The sequence below is a fragment of the Notothenia rossii genome (genome assembly GCF_949606895.1).
Source record: "Notothenia rossii genome assembly, chromosome: 11".
Classification (NCBI taxonomy): Eukaryota; Metazoa; Chordata; class Actinopteri; order Perciformes; family Nototheniidae; genus Notothenia; species Notothenia rossii.
The window spans coordinates 27,476,813-27,486,552 of record NC_136910.1 but is presented as its reverse complement, the minus strand read 5'-3'; the positions used below and the strand labels follow the sequence as shown (position 1 = coordinate 27,486,552).

The 9,740-nt window shown below is 39.8% G+C and overlaps 3 protein-coding genes across 6 annotated transcripts in view; 2 read left to right on the top strand and 1 right to left on the bottom strand.

Moving 5' to 3' along the window:
• Positions 1–988: 988 nt before the first annotated feature.
• adgra1a (adhesion G protein-coupled receptor A1a) overlaps positions 989–9,740 on the top strand; it is a 99,319-nt gene continuing 90,567 nt past the window's right edge. The window contains exons 1-2 of the mRNA XM_079657693.1: positions 989–1,195; positions 1,461–1,752. Coding sequence (XP_079513819.1) covers positions 1,750–1,752 — 3 coding nt within the window. The 5' untranslated portion in view covers positions 989–1,195; positions 1,461–1,749. The remainder of the gene's footprint in view (positions 1,196–1,460; positions 1,753–9,740) is intronic.
• On the bottom strand, positions 3,189–5,483 carry LOC307023980 (uncharacterized protein). The gene is made up of 2 exons (XM_079657718.1): positions 5,004–5,483; positions 3,189–4,057 (listed from the first exon to the last, which is right to left on the bottom strand). Exons 1-2 carry the CDS (start codon positions 5,146–5,148, stop codon positions 3,549–3,551), a joined length of 654 nt encoding a protein of 217 aa, XP_079513844.1. The 5' UTR covers positions 5,149–5,483; the 3' UTR covers positions 3,189–3,548.
• The window catches only part of LOC307023981 (chromodomain-helicase-DNA-binding protein 8-like), a 39,019-nt gene continuing 37,638 nt past the window's right edge, over positions 8,360–9,740 (top strand). For 2 of the 4 annotated variants that reach the window (XM_079657722.1, XM_079657721.1), the window contains exons 1-2: positions 8,360–9,509; positions 9,604–9,701. The gene's annotated coding sequence lies outside the window, so the exon portion shown is untranslated. The remainder of the gene's footprint in view (positions 9,510–9,603; positions 9,702–9,740) is intronic. The other 2 variants (XM_079657719.1, XM_079657720.1) reach the window with 2 other exon arrangements.

The window sequence follows — 9,740 nt, the reverse complement described above, 5'->3', positions numbered from 1 at the left end:
CCGAACTGAGCTGGGGGAAGATGCGACAAGGAGAGGTGTCCGTTGGCTGCTGCCAGATGCTCCACCTTTACGACTCTGGCCGCTCTGAGCGCCCAAGGCATGCAGCTACAGTTCATGCAGGCGTCCTGCGTGAGACCCTCCCTCAAATGCTCGAGACCAAGGCAAGAGGGGCAGCGGTTGTGGCCATCCTCGGGCTCCAGAGAAGCCATACAGGCGCTACATGGATGAGCCATCATGTAGGTAGCCGGATGCAGCGTAACCTGCTGAATCTTAACCTATAATTATATATCAAAGTTTATTTATATATATTTTATTAGCGAATAATCTGAATCGGTAAAGTTACTAGTAACTCATTTTGTCAGATAAATGTAGTAGAGTCAGTGGCGGTTCTAGACCAATTTTACTGGGTGGGCCAGGCTGGGGCCAGTTATTTCATGAGGGGCACAATAAAAGTGGTTAAAAAGACAAAGACAGTATAAAGTAGTTGTGTAAAATGAACATAAAATACAGTAATTGGTATTTGTTTTTGTAAAGGTATTTGTTTTAGTAAATTTTTGTTACAGTCCTTTGTTTCAGTAGTTTTTTTTATTTAGAGTATCTGTTTTAGTAACTTTAAGTGACAATTTAATAAAAATATATAAACAGTATTTGCTAATATAAGGTAATGAACAGTTTAATCTCCACTGTAGGCCTACATCCGGGTCTCTGATTTAATTTAGTTCCAATAAATCGTAATATTGTAACCTTTTTTTTGTAGGGGGGGCCACAGGGGGGTCCCTGGTCAGTGTTAAGGGGGCACTAGGCCCTGTTGCCGCCCCCCCCCCCTAGAACCGCCTCTGAGTAGAGTAAAAAGTAAATTATTGGCTAATAAATGTAGTGAAGAGTATAATGTAGCTTAAAATAAAAATTAAAGTAAAGTACAAGTACCCCCAAATCATACTTAAGTCCAATACTTGAGTAAATGCACCTGAATACATCCCACCATGCTTCTTACATCTATAATGGTGACTGGTTGCCAACTGCAGCTGTTTGACAGTGACGTCACCCCTCCTCCGCCTCACGTGCCGCTTACACTTTATTTAACCGGGTATCCCCGCCCACGTTTACTACGTAACATGCGTTACAGGCGAACCAAGCGCACCGTCTCCGCTGCCGGACTGAGGAGGCTGAGATTCCGCTGTGAGGAGCACCGCAGGTGAGTCTGAATCCTTATATCCCCATCTTTATAGCATTAATGGTGCAATAATGGGGACATAACTGTATTATTGTCCACTCTCTTGACACAAGCATAGTGCACATTGCACAGTAGGCTCCATACTCAGAGATACGCGTTAGGCATACCGGATGAACCGTGACCATCCATGACACTGTCCTCTCCCACATGTCGTCACCTTAAAATAACATCATCATTTCGGAACAGTCTCTATGTATCCTGTACATGATCTGTCACTTACCGTCAGACAGGAGTGTAGCTGATAGCGCAGCGGCAGATGATCCTCCCCGATCAGATGGAGCCGGGACCGGGAGAAGGCTCCCTGCTGCCGGAGCCGAGCTGAAGGCAGAGCACCGGCCTTTGACCCCCATCCTCCGCCTGCAGCTCCGGGACTGCATCCTCTGCTGCACCGGGAGTGTTGGAGCAAAAACACCAACTTTATTAAAGAATCCTCAGCCTTCATATGGAGGGTAGGGGGGCAGCGGGGACCTCCAGAAGGACCATGGCTTCACATCAAGTTTAACTCCAATAGAGAAATGGTAAGATGCTTTTACTACTTTATATTGTAACAACACTGCAGTGTAAACACACTCCAAGTAAAAGTCCTGCATTCATATTGTACATCAGTAAAATTAAAGAAATATTAGCATCACTGTTATTTATCAAAATGTAAAGTAGGCTACTCGTTATGCAGAATGGCCCAATTAAGCACCATATATATGAAATAGGTATGGGCATAGATTTGTCTCATAAATATTTGTGGGAACATAAAAATGATTTGTGTGTAAATATGTGATTTGTAAATGTAAAACACCATCCACAAATGCATTTAAAAGATTTGCAGACTCACAAATACATTTGCAAATGTAAAACGGATCTGCAAATATGCTAAATATTTTTACAAATAAAAATAGATCTGTGAATACTATAATGAATTTACAAATAAACAAAAGGAATTTGTGAATATCTCTTTAACATTGACAACTTTCGATCAGGCATTTGTGAATCCATTTTGTATTTGTCAACCAAAAATGCGCTTGTGGATCTCAAATCTCTGTTTGTGGATCGTCTTTTTACACACACAGAGTTTTGAGACAAACTTTCCGCCTGTCTCGATCGAAATCTGCTCGTGTCACTCGGTTATTTTCGGAAACCACATGATGGCCCGCTGCTGATGACATTTCCGGATTTCAATGTTTCAAAGTAAGAGCATGATGGTTTATTTAATGTGCCGTTTTTGTATTACTTTAATGAACAGCGGTACGTTAGGTGCATTCTTTATCACCATCATGCTATAGTGATACAGTTCGTTTGTGTTTATTTGTTCAATACAGCCTATTTCGAGCACATTCGTATGCATTGATGTTGTTGAAGTATGCCACTTAGGCTACGCCACTTTCGGGTCCCGGGGGTCTACATCTGGCGCGAAGCAGCCCCAGAGATAACTCTTTCTTCATACTTGTGTGTGTATTCATTCAAGCGGGTCAAAGTTACAAAGCACTTCACATCTTATTAATCGGCCTAGTTTTACCTTACGGTACCAGTGCAGTGGTAAGGTTATCTGTAGAAAAGCACCGTATTTAGGTTAGCCTTCAGTAAGGCTAAATGTTGTAATATTCATTGTGTCCTTTCTACTGTCAATGTATATTCCTGTTTATTGCTTTCATTTGTATTTAATGTTATTATGTTAATACTTGTTTTCCACGCATTTCCCAATTTGGCTGCCTGCCTGCCTGCACAATATCTCTCTTGAGTCTTTTTTAGATGTCTCCTTAAATCAACTTTTAAATGTGTTATACATGGCATCCCGTGTGTTACATATCAAAATGTTCAGGACAGTCTCTGTTCTAGGTATAAAGTCACTCATCTTAGAGCACTGTGTGATGAGATAATTAGGTCTAAAGCTGAACATTTGACATCCAATTTTTTTGAAATCTTCAAAACTCTTGTGAAAACACAGACTTACTCATGTCATCCATTTTTCTGGTGTTTTAAATTTGGTTTACCAAAGCCTTAGGTTCACAAAAGTAGTGTAATATATGACTAACACTGTATATACATTTGTAATTCATGTCTAAAATGAAAATGTTTAAATTTGAATTTTGAGGGAAATAGTTGTTTATCAATCTACTTTCCCCACAGCAGGGACTGAGACACATCAGGACTGAATGACTTCATATGACATACCAAGGTTGTGTGATGTGTACAAATAAAAATTCAGCATTAGAACTCTTTTTCAACCAACAATTTATTATAAATATGTTTTTTTCAACCAACTATTTATAAAAATATAAGAAACTGGAAAATCTTACTATTTACAATATCAGAACCTTTTCTACCAACTACTCATTATAAATGTAAAGACAGGGGGAGCAGTGGCAGGGTCTTTGTCCGTCTTCCAAGACAGTGGGTCTGGCTGCTGTGCAGGTGGGGGTGATGGTGCAGGGCTGCTGGTGGCTGTGTTGGAGGGAGGTACGTTTGATTGTCCCGGGTTGATGCTGGTGACTGTGTCGGAGGTGCGTGTGCTCCGAGACCTCCTTGCTGGCCGGGTTGATGGTGGTGGCTGTGTGGGGGGTACGTATGTTCTAAGAGACCTCCTTGCTGGCTGAGTTGATGCTGGTGGCTGTGGTGGAGGCCTTTGTGCCGAGGTGTATCTTGACCTGGTGGCAGGCACAGATGGAGGTGGAGGCAGCTGTAGTGATGCTGGTCCTCTGGTCCTTGGTGGTGATGGCTCTGGTGAAGTCCCTTGAGCCACAGTGTATCTTGACCTGGTGGCAGGCACAGCTGGAGGTTCTGGATCCTGTATATACGCCGCCTGTGGGCCGCTAGGCATGTGAAACCTCTCTGTAAAACAAATTAAAATGTAGGACAATAATTACTACTAAGTTCATTGTAATAATAATAATAATAACAATATATTTTATTTATAAGCGCACTTTTCATTTGCGTAAACAAAACTCAAAGTGCTACAAAATTAAAAAGGGTGAAACAAAAACAACAAAAACAATAGAAACAATTTAAAACAATTTAAAAACAATTAAAACAACATAATAAAAGCTTTGACATTGTCAAACAATGTGGGGGATTTAAAAATCTAGTTAAAGGCTATTCTAAAAAGATGCGTTTTTAATAAAGTTCAAGTGGCATTTTGCTTAAGCACAAATAACAAGGCACAACTAAAAAGAAAGTCTGGGGGCAGGAGTCTCTCTCTCTCTCTCGCGCACACACACACACACACACACACACACACACACACACACACACACACACACACACACACACACACACACACACACACACACACACACACACACACACACACACACACACACACACACACACACACACACACACACACACACACACACACACACACACACACACACACACACACACACACACACACACACACACACACACACACACACACACACACACACATATACACACACACACACACACACAGGTATTTCCAGTTACTTTCCATTCAGTATAAAATCACAGACACACATATAAATAAATCTATAACAAAGTCCCCTCTGTACAAAACAGTAAAATACATGTCTATAGCCACTGTAAATGTCTCCGTTGTGGGACGAATAAACGATTATTTTTTCATCTACACATGTAACCTCACTTTTACACATCAAAATAACTTTTACACATAAAAAACGATAACACAGAGTAAACGTTAACTATTTGAGAGTCCATTTTGTCCCAAAAAAAGTTCAATAAACCTATTGTTCATTTTCAAGTGAAAGTACACTATTACTGTAATATTTACACTTACCCATGTCCAAATGGACCCTTGTTGTCCCTGTATTCTTCTTCTTCTTCTTCTTCTTCTTCTTCTTCTTCTTCTTCTTCTTCTTCTTCTTCTTCTTTTTCTTCTTCTTCTTCAGAAGAGTCGAAGCCTTCTGGTTCTGATGCTCCATTTTCACGAGTGCTCGCGAAAATAATCTCTAGCGCGTCCGTAACTGTTATGTTTTTTAGCCATTTTCTCACATACGTTAACTGATGGGAGACACGTGGTTTATGTTTTTTTCTTGGTCGGTAGGTCCTTAGTGATTTCTCGAGTGTCCATTTGTCATTTCAGACCAACATAGCTGCAGCTGCCCCGGCCGAGATTTACTTGACCGACATACGATACAACCAAATCCCACACAGTGTATATGCGCACTTCGACATGGCGCTACGAGCGTCGACCCCAGAGGGAAGCCATCGTGCTCTTACTTTGAAACCTTGAAATGTGGAAATATCGTCATCAGCGGGCCATCATGTGGTTTCCGAAAATAACCGAGTGACACGAGCAGATTTCCGTTGAGACCGGCGGAAAGTTTGTCACAAAACTCTGTGTGTGTAAAAAGACGATCCACAAGCAGAGATTTGAGAACTATGGAATGCCATTTAAGCCAAAATTAAATAAATAGATAAATAATTAAATAAATACATATATATATATAACTATGCCTATGAAATAAATTCTGAAATAAATAAATGAGGCAATAAATATGTATACATGTACATTTAAATACACATTTATTTACTTCATGGGACTTTTATTTCATAATGACACATTTATTTATTTCAAGAGACTTTTATTTCATAATGACACATTTATTTATTTCAAGAGACTTTTATTTCATAATGACACATTTATTTATTTCAAGAGACTTGTATTTCACAATGACACATTTATTTATTTCAGGGGACTTGTATTTCATAATGACACATTTATTTATTTATGGGGACTTGTATTTCATAATGACACATTTATTTATTTCAGGGGACTTGTATTTCATAATGACACATTTATTTATTTATTTCAGGGGACTTGTATTTCATAATGCCACATTTCCATTCCTTATATGCAAATGAACAGGGCGTGGTTAGCTCACAGATCCAGACCAAAGCAACAGCACCACAACACTGACTCAATAGCTTTTGTTTCACACTCCAGTACTCTTAAGTGGCTTGCAAACTGCGGAGCCGTTGTTACCGAATAAGATGTGGGCCGAACAACTGGTGATATTCTATAACGGTATAGGCAGATGTATCAGGGGTGTGGCCTTTGTCGAATAACCGGGAAATACACATTTCGATCGTTTCTTCTGTCGTTTACATAAATCTTTTGGTATATTTGGCTCCATAGGAACACTTTGATGCATATTCAGTACCAGTGTGTGAGGTTGTGGTTGCGATGCCGATATGCGGACGCGTACAGCGAGGACTACAAAAAGACACATGAAGTGACTGTGGATGTGTGTTCAAAACATTGCAAGCTTGAATAAATCATTTAAACCATTTATTTTTGCCAGACTTTTTACTGAATATCATTCTTAATGTGATACCAAGTCCAGTTTATACTTTCATACCCTCTGTTAGTGAAACATACAGTCTGTCTGAGTTGTTTACACCCATCTCCAACGCAGCGTGGAGAGCTGTGGTAAACAGTGATCCGCTCAGATTAAACTGTGATACAAGTTCTGTGGTTATCAACCAGCGATCATGTTTAATATTAAAGACTACCCACATGTATCCCTTATCAAAACGGTATTCTGCACTTTGCCGCACTTATCCAGATCAAATTTGACTGTTTACTCGTTTTGCAAAGATAGAAGCAGAAATGTCATTGCTACATTTGCAGGGATATTTAGAATTTAAAATGCTGCTTGATCGTTAATTTTGTTCTCGGCAAACAATAATATGAATCCTCTATTCAAAAATAATATTCAGTGTCCATCGACATGAAAATAACAAAAAAGTTCATGCTGGACTCAAACCCGAGTCCCAATAGCAAAAATCCCTCGTGCCATGCACGTTATGAGTGAGCCACGGGTCAATACGATGTATCTTATCATCACAGGTTACTTTGTCACATTAACATTGTTAAAAGAGTCAGAACAATTCAACCCGACCATCTTTTATAATGTGAGCGAATGTAAGCCATATAATATACATATTATAGTAGGCATTTGCTTTGAAATAGTATATAGCCTACTGGCTGAGCATCATTAAGACCCACCGAGATCAGATATCCTAGTTTATCAGCCTGCAAGCCTACATTATGTTGTGGTAAGTGGTCATTTTATGTATTATGTATTCTAGTGCACACATTAAGTTCACATATGCAAATCAGGCCATGTGTTTCGTTATGTAGTGGCTATAATCATCACCATCATGGAAATACAACAATAACAAGGAATTAATATTAATATTACCAAGTTACACAGAAATAGATAAAACACATGAGAACAAAGACCACATAGATAAACGTTAAGTTAGAAACGAAAACATGTTAACAACAGTGTGAAAAAGTATGAATATATGTGTTTCTAGTTCTCAACGTAGCCTATGTGAGTAGACCCTCGTCATTCGGTGTCGCTGTATCGAAATTTAACCAAGTAAACAGTCACATCTTATCTGGATAAGTGCGGCAAAGTGCAGAATACCGTTTTGATAAGGGATATATGTGTGTAGTCTTTAATATTAAACATGATCGCTGGTTGATAACCACATAACTCGTATCACAGTTTAATCTGAGCGGATCACTGTTTACCACAGCTCTCCACGCTGCGTTGGAGATGGGTGTAAACAACTCAGACAGACTGTATGTTTCACTAACAGAGGGTATGAAAGTATAAACGGGTCTCAAATCAACTCGACATTATATTAATAACGATATATGATACACATATGAGACTGACAACAAGAACAAGCCACAGAAGTCGTATCACAGTTTATCCTGGGCGGATCACAGCTCCACAGCTGAAGACTTCGCCACGATGCTTTCAAACTGTGAGTAAACAACGTGTGCTTCACTTGTAGGCTGTCTGAAGGTATACACAGGTCTCAGATGGACTTGGTATCACATTAAGAATGATATTCAGTAATAAGTCTGGCAAAAATAAATGGTTTAAATGATTTATTCAAGCTTGCAATGTTTTGAACACACATCCACAGTCACACGACTCATGTGTCTTTTTGTAGTCCTCGCTGTACGCGTCCGCATATCGGCATCTATATGCATCAAAGTGTTCCTATGGAGCCAAATATACCAAAAGATTTATGTAAACGACAGAAGAAGCGATCAAAATGTGTATTTCCTGGTTATTCGACAAAGGCCACGCCCCTGATACATCTGCCTATACCGTTATAGAATATCACCAGTTGTTCGGCCCGCATCTTATTCGGTAACACAGGCTCTAAACACCAAAAATTGGGTCTTAGCTGACCCCACTTGGCTGCCCGGAAAGAACCAAGAACCACGCTCACGTCGGAAGGGGGCTAGATTAACCTGAGCCATAATAACAGTTTATGGCGAGTATGGAAAATGAAAGTTGTAACAAGCAGTTGCGCAGAGCAAAGTGAGAAGATCGTCCTTATTATACATCCATGGTGAAGATCAGTTGAGAGCGGTTGAGAGCCGTTTCTGTGACTCCGTCCAATGCTGCTCTTCTGAGAGCAACTGCTCTGACAGCTCTCTCTCTACTGGGAAACAGCAAAAAGTCCTTCTGGAGGTAAGCAGCAACACTACACAATTACACCCAGTCTGAGAGTAAAAGATTTCTCGAAGGTTCGTTTTGCTTTCTTACAATGTTAAGTTAATGTTAACGTAACCTTAAGTTTGCTAGGAGGCTATTGTTACGAGCTAGTTGTCTTAGCTAACAACAGTTAGCAGCTAACGTTTTCTGCAGTTTGTGTTGCCCCTGAAAAACGTGATGTAGTTATTTAAGGGTATGTTAAATTAACGTTATTTTACAAGTTGAGCGAGTTAAGTTGTGTTTAAAATCGTCAATGTAATGCACGTTAGAGGTTTTGTGTTGGACATGAAGTTAGCTAACGTTAGCTAACTCTACCAGGTTAGCATGTTAAGCTGTACTTTCTGTGGCAGCTGGCTAGGTTTTGTGCTTCATTGCAAACTTTTATTACAAATGTGTGTCAATCTACCTGAAACTGTAGGGACAGTTTGTTTCTACTCAACTATACTGACCATTGTTGAGGAGATGCAAAACATACTGTACATGAGTTGGGTCCAACATATACCTTGAGTAATGTTACTTTGCTGCTAAAAATTAAACATCATTATCAGATGAGGACATCACCAAAGTGTGTGAGTCTGTCGGGGGATTTGATCTGTTTTCTGCATGTCGTACACACTGCTCTGGTATTACTCATCTTGTAAAATGTAAGTCTCTTGCTCTTGTCATCGTTCAGGCTTTGCATTTGAACTCCTATGACTGGTTGCGGACTTGAAGGGAACGACTTCCTGGCCTTCCTGACATCCAGGAAGAAGGTGAGATTCTAATACATTTGAATGCCAAAAGCAAGTTATTGTTTTTAACTTTTTTAATATGATTGTTTTGGGGCATTTCTGTTTTATTGGACAGAGGCAGTAGATATCTACTGGAAACAGTGGAGAGGGAGGGATATGCAGCAAAAGGCCCAGCCGGATGGTTGCTGCTCCGTGTGGAACGTGTTCTCTCAGGTAAAGCACTTTGGTACCCAGTTATTTATGGTATTGAGT

What these genes read in the sequence shown, in the direction of transcription:
- LOC307023980 (XM_079657718.1), bottom strand. Translation starts at nt 5,148, where the DNA reads ATGGAGCATCAGAACCAGAAGGCTTCGACTCTTCTGAAGAAGAAGAAG. An exon ending in AAGGGTCCATTTGGACATGG is followed by an intron (nt 4,058 to 5,003) that starts GTAAGTGTAAAT and finishes TTTGTTTTACAG; the next exon opens with AGAGGTTTCACATGCCTAGC.